Source organism: Ammospiza caudacuta, chromosome 30 (genome assembly GCF_027887145.1).
Source record: "Ammospiza caudacuta isolate bAmmCau1 chromosome 30, bAmmCau1.pri, whole genome shotgun sequence".
NCBI classification, from domain to species: Eukaryota; Metazoa; Chordata; class Aves; order Passeriformes; family Passerellidae; genus Ammospiza; species Ammospiza caudacuta.
The window spans coordinates 4,126,448-4,149,133 of NC_080622.1; the positions used below are offsets into that span (position 1 = coordinate 4,126,448).

Here is a 22,686-nt window from a genome sequence, read left to right on the forward strand (position 1 = left end):
GTCACACAGAGCGGGGCTTGAACAACCCAACCCCCGCCCCCCGGACCCCCCCCATTGTCACCCCCGGTGTGTCCCCCCCCCATTGTCACCCCCGGTGTGTGTCCCCCCCCCCCATTGTCACCCCCGGTGTGTCCCCCCCCCCCCATTGTCACCCCCGGTGTGTCCCCCCCCCATTGCCATTGTCACCCCCGGTGTGTCCCCCCCCCCCCCCCCCCATTGTCACCCCCGGTGTGTCCCCCCCCCATTGTCACCCCCGGTGTGTCCCCCCCCCCCATTGTCACCCCCGGGGTGTGTCGTCCCCCCCATTGCCATTGTCACCCCCGGTGTGTGTCCCCCCCCCCCATTGTCACCCCCGGTGTGTCCCCCCCCGCCCCCATTGTCACCCCCTCCCGGTGTCACCGGACGCCGCCGCCCTCCTCGGGAAAGCCACGCCCGGGTCTCTCAAGTGCCGCCACTTTATTGCGGAGGGCGGGGGGACCCTGGGGACCCCCCCATCCTGTGCCCCCCCCTCAGTCCTGCAGGTTGCGGAACGCCGCCACCATCTCCTCCTGCAGCTGCGCGTAGCACGCCAGGATGCGCTGCTCGCCGTCCTTCACCGGGTCCTGGGGACACGGCGACACCGCGGGGACACGGGGGTGGCACCGTCAGAACTGCCCCGGGTCACCCATATTGAGATTCGGGCGGGATCCCCCCCAAAAAATCTACCTGAGACCCCCAAATGGGGTCACACACCCCCCCCTCGTTCTGATGGTCACAAGGGACACGATGGGGACACGGGGGTGGCACCATCAGAGCCACATTGGGGTGTCCCCAAACCCCCCCGGGTCACCCACATTGAGATTCGGGCGGGATCCCCCCCAAAAAATCCACCTGAGACCCCCAAATGGGGTCACACCCCCCCCCCTCGTTCTGATGGTCACAAGGGACATGGGGACACCACGGGACACGGGGGTGGCACCATCAGAGCCACACGGGGGTGGGTCCCCAAACCCCCCCGGGTCACCCACATTGAGATTCGTGCGGGATCCCCCCCAAAAAATCTACCTGGGACCCCCAAATGGGGTCACAAGCCCCAAATCGCCTTAACATTCATGTGAGGACCCCCAAAATCCCCCTTAACCCTCCCCTAGCACCCCCAAATCCCCTTAACCCTCCCCTAGCACCCCCAAATCCCCCCTTAACCTCCCCCCAGGACCCCCAAACTCCACTTAACCCCCCCCAGGACCCCCAAATCTCCCCTTGACTCTTCCATAGGATCCCCAAACCCCCCCCCTTATCCTTCCCCTAGGATCCCCAAACCCCCTTTAAGCCTCCCCTAGAACCCCCCAAACTCCCCCTTTAACCTTCCCCAGGACCCCCCAAACCCCTTTAAAATCCCCCAGGACCCCCAAATCCCCACTCAACCCTCCCATGGGACCCCGAAACCCCCTTGAACCTCCCCCAGGACCCCCAAACTCCACATAACTCCCCCCAGGATCCCCCAAACTCCCTCTAATCTTCCCCTAGGACCCCCAAATCCCCCCTTAACCTCCCCCCAGGACCCCCAAACTCCACTTAACTCCCCCCAGGACCCCCAAATCTCCCCTTAACTCTTCCATAGGATCCCCAAACCCCCCCCTTATCCTTCCCCTAGGACCCCCAAACCCCCTTTAAAATCCCCCAGGACCCCCAAATCCCCACTCAACCCTCCCATAGGACCCCAAACCCCCCCTTAACCTCCCCCCAGGACCCCCAAACTCCACTTAACCCCCCCCAGGACCCCCAAATCTCCCCTTAACTCTTCCATAGGATCCCCAAACCCCCCCTTATCCTTCCCCTAGGATCCCCCAGCCCCTCTTTAACCTCCCTCACGACCCCCAAACTCCACTTTAATCCCCTCTAGGACCCCATAAACCCCCCCTTCAAGCCCCCCTGGGACCCCACCTGGAACTTCATGGCGCTCAGGCGGTACAGGATGTCGCCGAGCCCCTCGCGGATGGTGGCCCAGGTGACACGCTGCTCCTCGGGCCCCGCGCCCTCCACCGCCCCCCGCGCCAGCTCGTAGAAGGTGACGAGGTTCTGCAGCATGCCCACGGTCTTGTAGAACGGGCAGAACCTGGGGGGAGGTTGGGGGGTCACGATGGGGGGGTTTGGGGGGGTTTGAGGGGAGTTTGAGGAGTCAGAATTGGGTTGGGGGTCTCAGGGTGCAGCATGCCCACGGTCCTGTAGAAGGGGCAGAACCTGGGGGGAGGTTGGGGGGTCACGATGGGGGAGTTTGGGGGGGTTTAGGGAGGAGTTTGAGGAGTCAGAATTGGGTTGGGGGTCTCAAGGTGCAGCATGGCCACGGTCCTGTAGAAGGGGCAGAACCTGGGGGGAGGTTGGGGGGTCACGATGGGGGGGTTTGGAGGGTCAGGGAGGGAATTTGGGGGGATTTGAGGGAGTTTGGGGTGTCAGGGAGGGAATTTGGGGGGTTTGGGGGAGTTTGGGGGGGTTTAGGGAGGAGTTTGAGGAGTCAGAATTGGGTTGGGGGTCTCAGGGTGCAGCATGCCCATGGTCTTGTAGAAGGGGCAGAACCTGGGGAGAGGTTGGGGGGTCACGATGGGGGGGTTTGGGTTGTCAGGGTGGGAATTTGGGGGGATTTGAGGGAGTTTGGGGTGTCAGGGAGGGAATTTGGGGGGTTTGGGGGAGTTTGGGGGGGTTTAGGGAGGAGTTTGGGGGGGTTTGAGGGGTCAGAATTGGGTTGGGGGTCTCAGGGTGCAGCATGCCCACAGTCTTGTAGAACGGGCAGAACCTGGGGGGGTCACGATGGGGGGGTTTGGGGGGTCAGGGTGGGAATTTGGGGGGATTTGAGGGAGTTTCGGGTGTCAGGGAGGGAATTTGGGGGGGTTTGAGGGGTCAGAATTGGGTTGGGGGTCTCAGGGTGCAACGTGCCCACGGTCTTGTAGAAGGGGCAGAACCTGGGGGGGCCCGGGGGGGGTCACGATGGGGGAGTTTGGGGGAGTTTGAGGGAGTTTGGGGGGTCAGGAGTGGGTTGGGGGTCTCAGGGTGCAGCGTGCCCATGGTCTTGTAGAAGGGGCAGAACCTGGGGGGGCCCGGGGGGATCACGATGGGGGAGTTTGGGGGGATTTGAGGGATTTTGAGGTGTCAGGGAGGGAATTTGGGGGTGATTTGGGGGGGAGTTTGGGGGGTCAGAATTGGGTTGGGGGTCTCAAGGTGCAGCATGGCCACAGTCTTGTAGAACGGGCAGAACCTGGGGGGGTCAGATGGGGGGATTTAGGGGGTGGTTTGGGGGGATTTGGGGGTTCAGAGAGGAAATTTAGGGGGTTTGGGGGGAGTCTGGGGGGTCAGAATTGGGTAGGGGGTCTCAGGATGCAGCATGCCCACGGTCTTGTAGAAGGGGCAGAACCTGGGCAAGGGAGGGCCCAGAGGGGTTCAGGGTGGGCGTTTGGGGATGTTGGGGGGGGGCTCAGGGTGGTTTTGGGGGGTAAAAGGGTTTGGGGGTTCCCCAGGGGGGTCCCGGTACCGGTCGTAGGCCGAGTATCCGTTCTGCTGCAGGAAATCGTCCTTGAGCAGTTTGGCCACCTCCAGTGTCACTTTGTCACCCTCGGCCAGCGACGCCTGCGGGGACAGCGCGGTCCTGGCACTGCCCGGGGCCCACAGAGCCCGGCCCGGAGCCCAAATCCCATAAAACCCACCGATCCCATTGATCCCACAAATCCCATAAAACTCCATTGATCCCATTGATCCCACAAACCCCATTGAGCTCATTGATCCCACAAACCCCATTGAGCTCATTGATCCATAGACAGAAACCCCATCAATCCCATAGATCCCATTAATCCCACTGATCTCACTGATCCCATAGATCCCATTGATCCCACAAATCCCATAAAACCCATCGATCCCATTGATCCCACAAACCCCATTGAGCTCATTGATCCATAGACACAAACCCCATCAATCCCATAGATCCCATCAATCCCACTGATCTCACTGATCCCATAGAGCCCATCAATCCCACAAATCCCAAAAAACCCATCGATCCCATTGATCCTATTGATCCCACAAACCCCATTGATCCCATGGATTCCATAGACACCCCATCAATCCCATTGATCTCACTGATCCCATAGATCCCATTGATCCCACAAATCCCACAAACCCCATTGAGCTCATTGATCCCACAAACCCCATTGAGCTCATTGATCCATAGACACAAACCCCATCAATCCCATAGATCCCATTAATCCCACTGATCTCACTGATCCCATAGATCCCATTGATCCCACAAATCCCATAAAACCCATCGATCCCATTGATCCCACAAACCCCATTGAGCTCATTGATCCATAGACACAAACCCCATCAATCCCATAGATCCCATTAATCCCACTGATCTCACTGATCCCATAGATCCCATTGATCCCACAAATCCCATAAAACCCATCGATCCCATTGATCCCACAAACCCCATTGAGCTCATTGATCCATAGACACAAACCCCATCAATCCCATAGATCCCATCAATCCCACTGATCTCACTGATCCCATAGAGCCCATCAATCCCACAAATCCCAAAAAACCCATCGATCCCATTGATCCTATTGATCCCACAAACCCCATTGATCCCATGGATTCCATAGACACCCCATCAATCCCATTGATCTCACTGATCCCATAGATCCCATTGATCCCACAAATCCCACAAACCCCATTGAGCTCATTGATCCCACAAACCCCATCAATCCCACAGATCCCATCAATCCCACTGATCTCACCGATCCCATAGATCCCATCAATCCCACAAATCCGACAAACCCCATTGATCCAACAGATCCCACAAACCCCATCGATCCCACTGATCCCATCAGTGCCACAGGGACTACAGGGACAGGGGATGTGCTGTTGTCCCACAAATCCCACTGACCCCATCAGCCCCATTCATCCCACAGATCCCATAAATCCCACAGATCCCGTTGATCCCATCAGTCCCATCAACCCCATTGATCCCACTGATCCCATAGAAGACCTCATTCATCACACAGATCCCACAAACCCCATTGATCCCACTGATCCCATCAGTCCCATTGGTTCCACCAATCCCATAGATAGCATCAGTCCCACAAATCCCATAAACCCCATCGATCCCATCAATCCCACTGATCCCATCAGTCCATCAACCCCACAAATCCCATAAACCCCATTGATCCCACCAATCCCACTGATCCCATCAGTCCCATCGATCCCATCAGTCCCACAAATCCCATAAACCCCATCGATCCCATCAATCCCACTGATCCCATCAGTCCATCAACCCCACAAATCCCATAAACCCCATTGATCCCATCAATCCCACTGATCCCATCAACCCCATCAACCCCACAAATCCCATAAACCCCATTGATCCCACCAATCCCACTGATCCCATCAGTCCCATCGATCCCATCAGTCCCACAAATCCCATAAACCCCATCGATCCCATCAATCCCACTGATCCCATCAGTCCCATCAACCCCACAAATCCCATAAACCCCATTGATCCCATCAATCCCACTGATCCCATCAACCCCATCAACCCCACAAATCCCATAAACCCCATTGATCCCACCAATCCCACTGATCCCATCAGTCCCATCGATCCCATCAGTCCCACAAATCCCATAAACCCCATCGATCCCATCAATCCCACTGATCCCATCAGTCCCATCAACCCCACAAATCCCACAAATCCCATCGATCCCATCAATCCCATCGATCCCATCAACCCCATCAGTCCACAAATCCCATAAACCCCATCGATCCCATCAATCCCACTGATCCCATCAGTCCCATCAACCCCATCGATCCCATCAGTCCCACAAATCCCATAAACCCCATCGATCCCATCAATCCCACTGATCCCATCAGTCCCATCGACCCCATCACTCACACAAATCCCATAAATCCCATCGATCCCACCAGCCCCATTGATCCCACTGATCCCATAGATCCCATTCATCTCAAAGATCCCATCAGTCCCACAAACCCCACAAACCCCATAAATCCACCTTGCCACGAGCTACACAGTCTCGGCCGGCTCCTCCTCCTCCTGCAGGGTCCCACATCCCACATCCCACACCCATATCCCACATCCCAGACCCCATATCTCACATCCCATACCCCATATCTCACATCCCAGACCTCATAAGCCCCCCAAAACCTCCAAATCCCAATCCCAGACCTTCCCCACGAGCTGCACAATCTCGGCCAGCTCCTCCTCCTCCTGCAGGGTCCCATATCTCACATCCCACACCCATATCCCACATCCCAGACCCCATATCTCACATCCCACACCCCATATCTCACATCCCAGACCCCATAAGCCCCCCAAACCCCCAAAACCCCACAATCCCAGACCTTCCCCATGAGCTGCACGATCTCGGCCAGCTCCTCCTCTTGTAGGATTCCGTATCCCATATCCCACACCCCATATCTCACATCCCACACCCCACAGACCCCAGCAAAACCCCCATATCCAAATCCCAGACCTTCCCCACGAGCTGCATGATCTTGGCCAGCTCCTCCTCCTCCTCCTCCTCCTGCAGGGTCCCACATCCCACACCCATATCCCACACTCCATATCCCACATCCCATACCCCATATTTCACATCCCAGACCACATAAGGCCCCCCAAAGCCCACAAACCCCCTAAAAGCACCTTCCCCACGAGCTGCACGATCTCGGCCAGCTCCTCCTCCTCCTGCAGGGTCCCATATCCCACATCCCACACCCCATATCTCACATCCCACACCCCATATTTCACATCCCACACCGCATATCTCACATCCCAGACCCATATCCCACATCCCACACCCCATATCTCACATCCCAGACCCCATAAGTCCCCCCAAACCCCCAAAACCCCACAATCCCACCTTCCCCACGAGCTGCACGATCTCGGCCAGCTCCTCCTCCTCCTGCAGGGTCCCACATCCCATATTCCACACCCCATATCTCACATCCCACACTCCATATCCCACATCCCAGACCCCATATCTCACATCCCACACCCCATATTTCACATACCAGACCCCATATCTCACATCCCACACCCCATAAGGCCCCCCAAAGCCCACAAACCCCCTAAAAGCACCTTCACCACGAGCTGCACGATCTCGGCCAGCTCCTCCTCCTCCAGGATCCCATATCCCTTATCCCACACCCCATATCTCACATCCCAGACCTCATAAGCCCCCCAAAACCTCCAAATCCCAATCCCAGACCTTCCCCACAAGCTGCACGATCTCGGCCAGCTCCTCCTCCTCCTGCAGGGTCCCATATCCCACATCCCACACCCATATCCCACATCCCAGACCCCATAAGGCCCCCCAAACCCCACAAACCCCCTAAAAGCACCTTCCCCACGAGCTGCACGATCTCGGCCAGCTCCTCCTCCTCCTGCAGGATGCGCCGGGCGCGGTCTCTCAGCGCGGGCAGCTCGGGGTGGGCGCGCTCGTAGTGCGGCTCGAGGGCGCGCAGGTACCGCGAGTACGAGATCAGCCAGTTCACCGACGGGAAGTGCTTGCGCTGCGCCAGCTTCTTGTCCAGCCCCCAGAACACCTGGGAATGTCACCAAGGGTCACCCAGTGTCACCCGGCATCACCCCCTGGGTCGTCCAGGGCATCCCCGAGCCTCTTATCCCCATGGAATACCCAGCAGTGTCACCCCCGTGCCACCCTGTGTGTCCCTGTGCTTCTTGTCCAGCCCCCAGAACACCTGAGGTGTCACCCAGTGTCACCCAGTGCCACCTCGTGTCACCCCCAGGTCACCCAGGGCATCCCCGAGCCTCTTATCCCCACGGAACACCTGCCAGTGTCACCCCCGTGCCACCCGTGTGTCACCCTGTGTGTCCCTGTGCTTCTTGTCCAGCCCCCAGAACACCTGGGAATGTCACCGAGGGTCACCCAGTGCCACCCGGCGTCACCCCTGGGTCGTCCAGGGCATCCCCGAGCTTCTTATCCCCACAGAATACCCAGCAGTGTCACACCCGTGCCACCCGTGTGTCACCCAGCATCTCCCTGTGTGTCCCTGTGCTTCTTGTCCAGCCCCCAGAACACCTGAGGTGTCACCCAGTGTCACCCAGTGCCACCTCATGTCACCCAGGGCACCCTCGAGCTTTTTATCCCCATGGAATACCCAGCAGTGTCACCCCCGTGCCACCCTGTGTGTCCCTGTGCTTCTCGTCCAGCCCCCAGAACACCTGGCAGTGTCACCTCGGGTCACCCAGCGTCACCCCCGGGTCGGGAATGTCACCCCTGGGTCACCCATCCCGTCCCCAACCTTCTTAACCCCATGGAACACCTGCCAGTGTCACCCCCGTGTCACCCAGCATCTCCCTGTGTGTCCCTGTGCTTCTTGTCCAGCCCCCAGAACACCTGAGGTGTCACCCAGTGTCACCCAGTGCCACCTCGTGTCACCCCCAGGTCACCCAGGGCACCCTCGAGCTTTTTATCCCCACGGAATACCCAGCAATGTCACCCCTATGTCACCCTGGCGTCACCCAAACCTCTCTTGAAAAGCCCCCAGAACGCCTAGAGTGTCACCCAGTGTCACCAAGGGTCACCCAGTGCCACCCACAGGTCAGCAATGTCACCCACGTGTCACCCATCCTGTCCCCGAGCTTCTTATCCCCATGGAACACCCGGCAGTGCCACTTGTGGCTCACCCAGCACCTCTTGTCCAGCCCCCAGAACACCTGGGGTGTCACCTCGTGTCACCTGTGTCACCCAGTGTCACCCAGTGTCACCCCCAGGTCACCCAGGGCACCCCCCCCCAAGTTTCTTGTCCCCCATGAAATACCCAGCAACGTCACCCCCATGTCACCCCAGGGTCACCCAAGCATCTCTTGTCCAGCCCCCAGAACACCTGGGAGTGTCACCTCGTGTCACTGAGGGTCACCCAGTGTCACCCCCGGGTCGGGATTGTCACCCCCGAGCTTCTTGTCCCCACGGAATACCCGGCAGTGTCACCCCCGTGCCACCCTGTGTGTCCCTGTGCTCTTGTCCAGCCCCCAGAACACCTGGCAGTGTCACCCAGTGTCACCCAGTGTCACCCAGTGTCGCCCCCGTGTCACCCAACATCTCCCTGTGTGTCCCTGTGCTTCTTGTCCAGCCCCCAGAACACCTGGCAGTGTCACCCAGTGTCACCCAGTGTCACCCATCCTGTCCCCGAGCGTCTTATGTCCCCAGAACAGCCAGTAATGTCACCCCATGTCACCCCCCGTGTCACCAAGTTTCTGGTCCAGCCCAGAGCACCTGAGACACCGGGGATGTCACCGTGTCGTCATCCAGGGGTCACTGTCACCATGTCCCTGTGTCCCTGTCCCCGCCCAGTGTGTCCCTGTCCCTTCCATGTCCCCCCGTGTTTCCTCTCGTGGGGTGTCCCTGTCCCCACTCACACCCCCCCACTGCTGTCCCCGCTGTCCCCTGTGTCCCCTATGTCCCCAGTGTCCCTGCTGTCCCCTGTGTCCCCTGTGAGTGTCCCCAGTGTCCCCTCTGTCCCCAGTGTCCCCTGTGTCCCCTGTGAGTGTCCCCAGTGTCCCCTCTGTCCCCAGTGTCCCCTGTGAGTGTCCCCAGTGTCCCCGCTGTCCCCAGTGTCCCCTGTGAGTGTCCCCAGTGTCCCCGCTGTCCCCTGTGTCCCCAGTGTCCCCTGTGAGTGTCCCCAGTGTCCCCTCTGTCCCCAGTGTCCCCTGTGAGTGTCCCCAGTGTCCCCACTGTCCCTGCTGTCCCCTGTGAGTGTCCCCAGTGTCCCCGCTGTCCCCTGTGTCCCCTGTGAGTGTCCCCAGTGTCCCCGCTGTCCCCAGTGTCCCCTGTGAGTGTCCCCAGTGTCCCCTCTGTCCCCAGTGTCCCCAGTGTCCCCTGTGAGTGTCCCCTGTGTCCCCTGTGAGTGTCCCCAGTGTCCCCGCTGTCCCCTGTGTCCCCTGTGAGTGTCCCCAGTGTCCCCGCTGTCCCCTGTGTCACCTGTGAGTGTCCCCAGTGTCCCCTGTGAGTGTCCCCAGTGTCCCTGCTGTCCCCTGTGTCCCCTGTGAGTGTCCCCAGTGTCCCCGCTGTCCCCAGTGTCCCCACTGTCCCCTGTGAGTGTCCCCAGTGTCCCCGCTGTCCCCTGTGTCACCTGTGAGTGTCCCCAGTGTCCCCTGTGAGTGTCCCCAGTGTCCCTGCTGTCCCCTGTGTCCCCTGTGAGTGTCCCCAGTGTCCCCGCTGTCCCCAGTGTCCCCACTGTCCCCTGTGAGTGTCCCCAGTGTCCCCGCTGTCCCCAGTGTCCCCAGTGTCCCTGCTGTCCCCAGTGTCCCTGCTGTCCCCTGTGTCCCCTGTGAGTGTCCCCAGTGTCCCCGCTGTCCCCTCACCTGCACGATGCCCAGCGTGGCCGAGGTGACAGGATCTGAGAAGTCCCCTCCGGGTGGGGACACCCTGCGGGGGGAGGGGGGGGTCGAGGTGAGATGGGGGTGCCCAGGGGGGGGTCCCCCCATCCTGGCCATGGGGACACGGTGACACACGCGGGGACATTCATAGGGACACTCACAAGGACAGGGAACACAGGGACAGGGGACATGGGGACACTCACAGGGACACAGGGACAGAGGGCACGGGGACACTCATGGGGACACACGCGGGGACACGGGACATAGGGACATGGGGACAGGGTGACACGAGGGCACTCGGGGGGACAGGGGACATGGGGACACTCACGGGGACACTCAGGGACATGGGGACATGGGCACACAGGGACGGACATGGAGACAGGGGACACAGGGACACAGGGACATGGGAACACAGGACACGGGGACAGGGGGACACTCACAGGGACAGGGGACACAGGGACATGGGGACACTCACAGGGGACATGGGGACACACACGGGGACATTCAGGGGGACATGGGGACACTCATAGAGACACACGTGGGGACTCATAGGGACACACATGAGGACATGGGGACACGTAGACACACATGGGGACACTCACAGGGACAGGGGACACGAGGACACAAGGACATGGGGACATGGGACACAGGGACACTCATGGGGACATGGTGACACAGGGACAGGGGACACGGGGACACAGGGACACTCATGGTGACACAGGGACAGGGGACACGGGGACACAGGGACACTCATGGTGACACAGGGACAGGGGACACGGGGACACAGGTGGCACTCATGGTGACACAGGGACAGGGGACACAGTGACACAGGGACAGGGGACACGGGGACACAGGTGGCACTCATGGTGACACGGTGACACGGGGACAGGGGACACGGGCACACAGGTGGCACTCATGGTGACACGGTGACACAGGGACAGGGGACACGGGGACACAGGTGGCACTCATGGTGACACGGGGACACAGGGACAGGGGACACAGGTGGCACTCATGGTGACACGGTGACACAGGGACAGGGGACACAGTGACACAGGGACAGGGGACACGGGGACACAGGTGGCACTCATGGGGACACGGTGACAGGGGACACGGGGACACAGGTGGCACTCATGGTGACACGGTGACACGGGGACAGGGGACACGGGCACACAGGTGGCACTCACGCCCCGACGATGCTGACGCTGCCCTCGCGCTCGGGGCTGCCCAGGCACCGCGCCCGCCCCGCGCGCTCATAGAACGAGGCCAGGCGGGCACCGAGGTACGCGGGGTACCCGCTGTCTGTGGGGACACGGTGTCACCTCACTGTCACCTCACTGTCACCTCACTGTCACCTCCTGTCACTGCCCTGTCACCTCCAGTACCCGCTGTCTGTGGGGACACGGCTGTCACCTCACTGTCACCTCACTGTCACTGCCCTGTCACCTCACTGTCACCTCACTGTCACCTCCTGTCACCCCCTGTCACCTCACTGTCACCCTCCGGCACCCGTTGTCTGTGGGGACACGGCTGTCACTGCCCTGTCACCTCCTGTCACTGCCCTGTCACCCGCGGTACTGCTGTCTGTGGGGACACGGCTGTCACCTCACTGTCACCTCACTGTCACTGCCCTGTCACCTCACTGTCACCTCACTGTCACCCCCAGTACCCGCTGTCTGTGGGGACACGGCTGTCACCTCACTGTCACCTCACTGTCACTGCCCTGTCACCTCCCTGTCACTGTCCTGCCAGCCCCGGTACCCGCTGTGTGTGGGGACACGGCTGTCACCTCGCTGTCACCTCACTGTCACCTCACTGTCACTGCCCTGTCACCCCCGGTACCCGCTGTCTGTGGGGACACGGCTGTCATTGCCCTGTCACCTCCTGCCACCTCACTGTCACTGCCCTGTCACCCCCCGGTACCTGCTGTCTGTGGGGACACGGCTGTCACCTCACTGTCACCTCCTGTCACTGCCCTGTCACCTCACTGTCACCCCCAGTACCCGCTGTCTGTGAGGGGACACGGCTGCCACCTCACTGCCACCTCACTGCCACCTCCTGGAACATGGCTGTCACCTCCCTGTCACTGCCCTGTCACCTCCCTGTCACTGCTCTGTCACCCCTCCAGTACCCGCTGTCTGTGGGGACACGGCTGTCACCTCACTGTCACCTCCTGGAACGTGGCTGTCGCCTCACTGTCACTGCTCTGTCACCTCCCTGTCACCCCCAGTACCCGCTGTCTGTGGGGACACGGCTGTCACCTCACTGTCACCTCACTGTCACCCCCAGTACCCGCTGTCTGTGGGGACACAGCCGTCACCTCACTGTCACCTCCCCGTCACCATCCTGTCACCTCCCGTGTTTCTGGGGTCTCCCCTGTGCCCACCCCGCGGTTTTTGGGGTCTCTCTCCGATGCCCATCCCCCCTGGATTTGGGTCCCACCCCACACCCCGCAGTTTTTGGGGTCTCTCTCCCTCCGTCACCTCTTGGTTTTTGGGGTTCTCTCCCCCTGCCCACCCCCCTCATTTTTTGGGGTCTCCCCCCTGCCCACTCCCCAGGTTTTGGGGTCTCCCCCGCGCCCACCCCTCGCAGTTTTTGGGGTCTCCCCCCCCCTCGTCATCCCACGGTTTTTGGAGTCTCCTCCCCCCCGGGATTTGGGGTCACCGCCACCTCCCGTGGTTTTTGGGGTCTCCTCCCCATGTTTTGGGGTCTCTCCCACCCCAGGTTTTTGGGGTCTCTCCCTGCAGCCACCCCTCAGTTTTTGGGGTCTCCCCAGCCCAGTTTTTGGGGTCTCTCTCCCCATGTTTTGGGGTCTCTCCCTGTGCCCACCCCGCAGTTTTTGGGGTCTCCCCTCCGTGTTTTTGGGGTCTCTCCCACGCCAGGTTTTTGGGGGTCTCCTCCCCATGTTTTGGGGTCTCTCCCACGCCAGGTTTTTGGGGTCTCCCCTGTGCCCACCCCGCAGTTTTTGGGGTGTCCCCAGCCCAGTTTTTGGGGTCTCACCCGCGGGCATCTCCGCCAGGCGCCCCGAGATCTCCCTGAGCGCCTCGGCCCAGCGCGAGGTGGAGTCGGCCAGGAGGCAGCTGTGCAGCCCCATGTCCCGGAAATACTCGGCCAGCGTGATCCCTGCCACGCGTGACACGTGTGTCACATGTGTGTCACACCCCCAGGGACAGCGTGATCCCTGCCACACATGTGTCACACCCCCAGGGACAGCGTGATCCCTGCCACACGTGTGTCACATGTGTGTCACACCCCCAGGGACAGCGTGATCCCTGCCACACGTGTGTCACATGTGTGTCACACCCCCAGGGACAGCGTGATCCCTGCCACACGTGTCACCCGTGTGTCACACCTGTCACACCCCCAGGGACAGCGTGATCCCTGCCACACGTGTGTCACATGTGTGTCACACCCTCAGGGACAGCGTGATCCCTGCCACACGTGTGTCACATGTGTGTCACACCTGTCACACCCCCAGGGACAGCGTGATCCCTGCTATATGTCACACGTGTGTCACATGCGCGTAACACCTGTCACACACTTGTCATATCCCCAGGGACAGCGTGATCCCTGCCACATGTGTCACAGGTGTGTCACATGTGTCACACACCTCTCACACACCTGTCACTCCCCCAGGGACAGCGTGATCCCTGTCACACACACATGTCACACCTGTCACACCCCCAGGGACAGCCCCAGCCTTGTCACACACCCATGTCCCTGTCCCCCCATGTCCCCCCATGTCCCTGTCACACACACACGTGTCCCTGTCCCCCCCAGGCCCCTGTGTCCCCGTGTTCCCCCGCGTCCCCCCATGTCCCCGTCACACACACACACATGTCCCTGTCCCCCCAGTGTCCCCTCCGTGTCCCCAACGTCCCCACCGGTGTAGATGGAGGCCTCTCGAGCAGCCACGGGCATGTTGGACGTGTTGGCCACGAGCGTCGTGCGCTTCATGATGGACTCGGAGCGGCCACCGACCTCCATGGTCAGCTGGGGACAGCAGTGTCACATTGTCACTGCCCGTGTCGCCACGGGACAGCCCTGCCACCCCGATGTCCCGCCATGTCCCCACGTGTGGCGCCGTCACCTCGGGGAAGTCCCTGCAGACCCGCCGTGAACTGCCATGTCACTGTCACTGCCCTGCCACCCCCACGTGCCAGTGCCACCCCGACGTCCCTGTGTCCCCATGTCACTGTGTCACCTCAGGGAAGTCCTCGAGGACTCTCCATGAACACTCGTGTCACTGTCACTACCCTGTCACCCCGATGTCCCCTGGATGTCCCGGTGTCCAGTGTCACCGCGTCACCTCAGGGAAGTCCCATGAACATCCATGTCATTGTCACTGCCCTGGCACCCCCATGTCCCCCTGTGTCCCCATATCCCGGTGCCACCACGATGTCCCGATGTCCCGTGTCACTGTGTCCCCTCGGGAAAATCCCTGAGGACTCTCCATGAACACTCGTGTCACTGCCACCCCTCTGCCACCCCGATGTCCCTATGTCCCGCCGCGTCGCAGTGCCACCCCAATGTCCCCTGGATGTCCCAGTGTCTGGTGCAGTGGTGTCACCTCGGGGCAGTCCCATGAACACCCATGTCACTGTCACTGCCCTGCCACCCCAATGTCCCCCCGTGTCCCCCATGTCCCGGTGCCATCCCCTCTCCCTGTGCTACCCCAATGTCCCCCTGTCACCTCGGGGAAGTCCCATGAACTCCCGTGTCGCTGCCACCCCCATGCCATCCCGATGTCCTCCCATGTCCCCATGCCACCCTGATGTCCCCCCTTGTCCCAGTGCCATCCCGATGTCCCAGTGTCCTCCGGATGTCCGGTGTCTGATGTCCCCATGTCGCCTCGGGCAAGTCCCACGAACACCCGTGTCACTGTCACTGCCCTGCCACCCCGATGTCTCCGATATCCCCACATCCCGCCGTGTCCCAGTGCCACCCCTGGTGTCCCAGTGCCACCCTGATGTCCCGGTGTCCCCTGGCTGTCGCGGTGCCCGGTGCGGCGCTGTCACCTCGGGGAAGTCCCATGAACACCCGTGTCACTGTCACCCCCATGTCCCCCTGTGTCCCCACGTCCCGATGCCACCCCGGTGTCCCGGCTGTCCCGGTGTCCCCCGGCTGTCCCGGTGTCCCCGGATGTCCCGGTGTCCCCGGGCTGTTCCAGTGTCCCCCGGCTGTCCCGGTGTTGGTGCGGCGCTGTCACCTCAGGGAAGTCCCATGAACACCCATGTCACTGTCACCCCCATGTCCCCCTGTGTCCCCACGTCCCGATGCCACCCCGGTGTCCCAGATGTCGCAGTGTCCCCCGGCTGTCCCGGTGTCCCCGGATGTCCCGGTGTCCCCCGGCTGTCGCGGTGCCCGGTGCGGCGCTGTCACCTTGGGGAAGTCCCATGAACACCCGTGTCACTGTCACCCCCATGTCCCCCTGTGTCCCCACGTCCTGATGCCACCCCGGTGTCCCGGATGTCCCGGTGTCCCCCGGCTGTCGCGGTGTCCCCGGGCTGTCCTGGTGTCCCGGCTGTCCCCCGGCTGTCGCGGTGTCCCCGGGCTGTCGCGGTGTCCCCGGGCTGTCGCGGTGTCGGCGCGGCGCTGTCACCTCGGGGAAGTCCCGCAGCACCTCGGACATTTCGTTGCCGCGCTCCCCGCAGCCCACGTAGACAATGACGTCGCTGTTGGAGTACTTGGACAGGGACTGCGAGATCACCGTCTTCCCGCAGCCGAACGCGCCCGGGATGGCCGTGGTGCCGCCCTGCACGCACCTGGTGACACCGCGGGGACACTGCACGGCGGTGGTGGCACCGCGGTGACACCCTGTGCCTGTCCCCATGGTCGTTCCCACCCGTGTCCCTGCGCCAGCCCCGTCCTGTCCCCATTCCTGTCCCCAAATCCATCTCTCCCTGTTCCCATCACTGTCCCCATCACTGTCCCCATTCCTGTCCCCCAATCCAGCTCTGCCTGTCCCCATCACTGTCCCCATCCCTGTCCCCAAATCTATCTCTGACTGTCCCCATTCCTGTCCCTAAATCCATCTCTGCCTGTCCCCATCCTTGTCCCCAAGTCCATCTCTGCCTGTCCCAATCCCTGTCCCCAAATCCATCTCTGCCTGTCCCCATCCTTGTCCCCATCCCTGTCCCCAAACCCATCTCTGCTGTCCCCATCCTTGTCCCCATTTCTGTCCCCAAATCCATCTCCACCTGTCCCCATTCCGGTCCCCAAATCCAGCTCTCCCTGTCCCCAAATCCAGCTCTGCCTGTCCCCATCCCTCTCCCCAAATCCATCTTTCCCTGTCCCCATTCCTGTCCCAAAATCCATCTCTCCCTGTCCCCTTTCCTGTCCTCAGCTCCATCTCTGCCTGTCCCAAATCCCATCCCTGTCCCCGTCCTTGTCCCCATCCCTGTCACAATCCTGCTCCCTACAGGAACAGCGCACTCCCCCAGTCCCAGTCCCAGTCCCAATCCCAATCCCAATCCCAATCCCGTTCTCAGTCCCAGTCCCAGTCCCAGTCCCAGTCCCAGTCCCAATCCCGTTCCCGGTCCCGTTCCGTACGGGAAGAGCGCGTCCAGGACCCTCTGGCCGGTCAGCAGGGGGTGATTGGCCGGGAGCTTCTCGGCCACGGGCCGGACCTGCCGGACCGGCCACACCTGGATCATGGAGAGCGGCTCACGGACGCCCTGGAACTCCAGCTCCAGCACCACGTCCTGCGGGATCGGCGGGGATCAGCCCGGGATCGGCAGGGATCAACCCAGGATCAACCCGGGATCGGCGGGGATCAGCCCAGGATCAACCCGGGATTGGCGGGGATCAGCCTGGGATCAGCCCGGGATCAGACCGGGATCAACCCGGGATCGGTGGGAATCAGCCCGGGACCGGCTGGGGATCAGCCCAGGACCAACCCGGGATCAACCTGGGACCAACCCGGGATCAGCTCGGGACACCCTGCCCGGCCCCCACCCCGCCTATCCCGATCCCAATGATCCCGATCCTGATCCCGGCCCCAACCCTGCTCCCCCTGATCCCAATCCTGATCCCGACCCCAATCCTGTTAATCCCAATGATCCCAACCCAGATCCCACTGATCTCAATGATCCCCATCCTGATCCCGACCCCACTCCTGCTGATCCCAATCCCAATCCTGTTGATCCCAACCCCACTGTTCCCAATGATCCCGACCCAACTCCTGCTGATCTCAATGATCCCGATCCCAACCCCGCTCCCACTGATCCAAATGATCCCCATCCTGATCCTGACCCCAATCCCGCTGATTCCGACTCCGATCCCACTGATCCCGACCCCGCTCCCTCTGATCCAAATGATCTCGATCCTGATCCTGATCCCAACCCCAATCCCACTGATGCTGCTGGACCCAATGATCCCAATCCCACTGATCCCGACCCCGCTGATCCCAACGATCCCACTGACCCCGACCCCAATCCCGCTGATCCCAATGATCCCGATTTCAATTCCGTTGATCCTGACCCTGTTAATCCCGACCCCGATCCCGCTGATCCAAATAATCCCCATCCTGATCCCGACCCCGCTGATGCCGCTGGACCCAATGATCCCGATCCCACTGATCCCAATGATCCCACCCATTCCAATCCAACCCCGCTGATCCAAATGATCCCGATCCTGATCCCGACCCCGACCCCGCTGATCCCAACAATCCCACTGATTCCAATCCCAACCCCGCTGATCCCAACGATCCCACTGATCCCGATCCCAGTCTCGCTGATCCCAATGATCCCCATCCTGATCCCGACCCCGATCCTGCTGACACCACTGGTCCCAATGACCCCGATCCCGCTGATTCCGATCCCAATCCCGCTCATCTCGAACCTGCTCCGGCTAATCCAAATAATCCCAATCCTGATCCCGATCCCGCTAATCCCCATCCCGACCCCGCTGACGCCGCTGGTCCCAATGATCCCGATCCCAATCCCGCTGATCCCAGTGATCCCGATCCCGCCGTTCCCGGTGCCGTTCCCGCTCACCGTCACTCGGTAGTGCCCGGGGGGCGCGATGTAGGTGACGGTGCCGCGGCTGCGGGGCGGGACCATCAGCCGGTGCTGCAGCAGCGAGTTCTCCGCCACCGAGCCGTAAATGTCCCCTCCCGTCACGTGGCTCCCGACCTGGCGACACCGCGGCGACACCGTCAGAGACCCCCGGGGGGCTCCGCGCCCCCCGCCCCGGCTGCCGGGGCAACGGCGGTGACCGTGTCCCGCCGTGTCGTGTGTCCCTCCTGTCCCCCGTGTGACCCGTGTCCCCGTGTCCTTGTCACCTTCGTGTCCTCATGTCTGCATCCTCAGTGTCTCCGTGTCCCCCAATGGCCCTGTGACCCCCGTGTCCCGATGTCCCCTGTGTCCCTGCAACCCCGTGTCTCTGTGTCCCCCCATGTCCCCGCGGCTCTGCGACCCCCCGTGTCCCCAAGTCCCCCATGTCCCCGCGCCCCCCCGTTCCTGTGTCCTCTCTGTCATTGTGTCCCCACCCCCTTTTTTGGGTCCCCTCCTTGGCAGGGGTGACAGGGAGGGGACAGGGAAGGACAGAAGGAGGTGACAATGGAGGATGATGTCCCGTGGCAGGGACAGGACGGGACGGAGGGGGACAAAAGGGGACAGAGGGGTTGAGGGGGACAGGGCAGGATGGGGAGGGGACAGGGAGGGGACAGAGGGGATGGCAGGACGGGGAGGGGACAAGGAGGGAATGGCAGGACAGGACGGGGAGAGGATGGAGACCGGACAGGGAGAGGGCAAGAAAGGGACAAGGAGGGGACAAGGAGGGGACAGCGAGCCGGGGAAGCCAGATGGGGAAGGGGGGACAGGACAGGGATGGGACAAAGGGACAGGAAGGTGACGAGGAGGGGTCACGCACCCGGAGGTTCTTGCTGGGGACAAAGTCCCAGTCCAGGTGTCGCGGCAGCGCGGGGACATTGGTGCCCCGCGGGATGTAGATGCTGCGCGTGGCCTCGGCGATGTCGCGCAGCGGCCGCTGGATGCCGTCGAAGATGGAGCCCAGGATGCCCGGGCCCAGCTCCACCGAGAGCGGAGTCCCCGTGCGCCGAACCGGGTCCCCGACCTGCACCCCCGCTGCGGCCGCTCAGGAATGGCACCGCCAGGGACACCGGGGGGACAGCGGGGACACGGGGACTGCGGGGACACGGGGACTGCAGGGACCGAGGGGACAGTGGGACGGGACGGGTTGGGGGGACTGCGGGGACACGGGGGGACTGCGGGGACACGAGGACTGAGGGGACACGGAGGGGACAGCGGGGACACAGGAACGGCAGGGACACAGAGACTGCAGGAGGATACGGGGACCGAGGGGACAACGGGGGCATGGGGACACCGGGCGGGATAGCGGGGACACGAGGAGGACAGCGGGGAAACCAGGACACGGGGACCGGTGGGACAATGGGGACACGAGAACCGGGCGGGGCAGCGGGGACATGGTGGGGGACAGCGGGGACACGAGGACCGGGGGGGACACGGGGACTGCGCGGACACAGGGACGGGGCGGGATAGCAGGGACACGAGGGGGACCGCGGGGACACGAGGGGGACGGCGGGGACACGGTGGGGACAGCGAGGACACCGGAACCGGGCGGGACAATGGGAACACGAGAAGCGGGGGGGGACACGGGGACTGCGGGGACACGGGGAGCGGCAGGACAACGGGGACTGCAGGGACACGAGGGGGATAGCGGGGACACGGGGACCGGGCGGGACAACAGGGACACGAGAACCGGGGGGACACGGGGACCGGCGGGACAGCGGGGATTGCGGCACACGGGGACCGGGAGGGATAGTGGGGACACTGGGGGGACAGAGGGGACACGGGGACCGGCGGGACTGCGGGGACACCGGAATCGGGGGGGACACGGGGACTGGGGGGACAGCGGGACGGGATGGATGAGGGACACGGGGAGGGACAGGATGAGGGACAGAGGGCACAGGAGCGGATGGGGATGGCAGGGAGGGGACAGGGAGGGTGGCGAGGACGGGGAGGGGACGGGGCAGGGCAGAAGGGAGGGACAGGGGAGGGGACAGGACGGGGGACAGGGAGGGGACAGAACAGCCTGGGACAGGACAGAAACTCAGGGCAACAAGGGAGGGGACAGCAGAGGACAACGGGGACAGGGCGGGGCGGTCGGAGGGACAGAGGGCTGGCGGGGAGGGGACATTAGGGACATTGGGGACAGGATACAGGTCTCCTCGTACACCTGCAGCGTGGCCATGTCCCCCTCGAGCCGGATGATCTCCCCCACGAGCTCCGCGTGTCCCACCCGCACCAGCTCGTACATGGCCGCGCCCGCCATGCGCGTGGCTGTCACCACTGCGGGGACACTCCGCTGTCACCCCGGCCCCGGGCCACCACCCCCCTTGTCACCGGGCCAGCCCCGGGGTCACCACCCCACACAGGACCCCTCTGTCCCCATCCCTGTCCCCTCCGCACCACCCCCGGGTGCTTTCTCACGCTGTCCCCTCTCCTGTCCCCATTTTAGTGCCACCAACTCCACCGGGATCCCCATCCTCAGATGTCCCCGTCCCCAGGGTGTCCCACGATGTCCCCTCGCTGTTCCCAACCCTGTCCCCTCCCCATTGTCCCCTCTCCAATTTCCCCCTGCCCCTTGTCCCCCGTCCTGTTCCTCTGTCCCCATTCTCCTCCCGCATTGTCCCCTCTCCTGTCCCCATTTTAGTGCCACAAACGCCATCGGGATCCCCATTCCCTCTGTCCCCAGGGTGTCCCCTCCCCATTGTCCCCTCCCCGGGTGCTCTCCCCCATTGTCCCCCCTCCTGTCCCTCTGTCCCCATTGTCCCCCCTGCATTGTCACCCCTCTTGTCCCTCTGTCCCCATTCCCCCCCCCATTGTCCCCTCTCCTGTCCCTCTGTCCCCATTGTCCCCCCTGTATTGTCCCCCCTCTTGTCCCTCTGTCCCCATTTCCCCCCCCATTGTCCCCCCTCCTGTCCCTCTGTCCCCATTGTCCCCCCTGCATTGTCACCCCTCTTGTCCCTCTGTCCCCATTCCCCCCCCCATTGTCCCCTCTCCTGTCCCTCTGTCCCCATTGTCCCCCCTGCATTGTCACCCCTCTTGTCCCTCTGTCCCCATTTCCCCCCCCCATTGTCCCCTCACCTGTCCCTCTGTCCCCCCCCCCATTGTCCCCCCACCTGTCCCCAGTTTAGCGCCACAAACGCCACCGTGTCCCCATCCCCTGCTGTCCCCGGTGTCACCGTACCGGGCCCGGACACGCCATGCACGGCCCCCACCAGGCTCTCGCGCTCCTCCTGCCGTGTCCCCTCCATGCTGTCCCCGTGTCCCCTCCCCGCCGCGCTGCCACCGCCGTTAAATGGCCCCGGGCGCCGGCGACAACCGGACAGGGCCACCACCGCAGGTGTGGCACCAATGCCGTGTCCCCACCGCCGGGGACAGCGCGGGGACATTGGGGTGACACCGGCTGGCTCCGGTGACAGGGCCAGCGCGGGTGTGGCACTGTGTGCAGTCAACAGCCGAGTGCCGCTGCTCCGGGTGACACCGGGTGACACCGGCGCGGCCCGGCTCGGGGTGACGGGGACACGGTGTGGGTGTCCTTGTCACCTCCCTGCCGCGTCCTTGTCACCACTTTCTCTTTGTCACCCCCACGGCTGTATCACCCCCTTTCTTTTGTCACCCTCATGGCCTTGTCACCTCCCTGCCATGTCTTTGTCACCTCCTTCTGTCACCCCCATGTTCTTGTCACCCCTTTCTCTTTGTCACCCCTATAGCCTCGTCACTCCCTTCCCTTTGTCACCCTCATGGCCTTGTCACCCCCATGATCTTGTCACCCCACTCCCTTTGTCACCCCTCCATGTCCTTGTCACCTCTCATGTCCTTGTCACCCCCTTCTCTTTGTCACCTCCTGGCCATGTTCTTGTCACCCCTTTCTCTTTGTCACCCCTATAGCCTCGTCACTACCTTCCCTTTGTCACCCTCGTGGCCTTGTCACCCCCATGATCTTGTCACCCCACTCCCTTTGTCACCCCTCCATGTCCTTGTCACCTCTCATGTCCTTGTCACCCCCTTCTCTTTGTCACCTCCTGGCCATGTTCTTGTCACCCCTTTCTCTTTGTCACCCCTATAGCCTCGTCACTACCTTCCCTTTGTCACCCTCGTGGCCTTGTCACCCCCATGATCTTGTCACCCCACTCCCTTTGTCACCCCTCCATGTCCTTGTCACCTCTCATGTCCTTGTCACCCTCTTCTCTTTGTCACCTCTCATGGCCTTGTCACCTCCTTGCCCTGTCCTTGTCACCCCCTTCTCTCTGTCACCCCCTTGGT

At 62.2% G+C, this 22,686-nt stretch overlaps 1 protein-coding gene across 1 annotated transcript; it reads right to left on the reverse strand.

Annotated features, from left to right (window-relative positions):
- Positions 1 to 450: 450 nt before the first annotated feature.
- Positions 451 to 21,674, reverse strand: LOC131569444 (V-type proton ATPase catalytic subunit A-like). The gene is made up of 14 exons (XM_058821657.1): positions 21,608 to 21,674; positions 20,578 to 20,706; positions 19,247 to 19,461; positions 18,370 to 18,507; positions 16,925 to 17,076; positions 15,975 to 16,137; positions 14,257 to 14,365; positions 13,373 to 13,495; positions 11,560 to 11,674; positions 10,361 to 10,424; positions 7,375 to 7,578; positions 3,503 to 3,597; positions 1,924 to 2,095; positions 451 to 602 (listed from the first exon to the last, which is right to left on the reverse strand). The coding sequence occupies exons 1-14, from the start codon at positions 21,672 to 21,674 to the stop codon at positions 510 to 512; spliced, it is 1,839 nt and encodes a 612-aa protein (XP_058677640.1). The 3' UTR covers positions 451 to 509.
- Between the last annotated feature and the right edge of the window lie 1,012 nt (positions 21,675 to 22,686).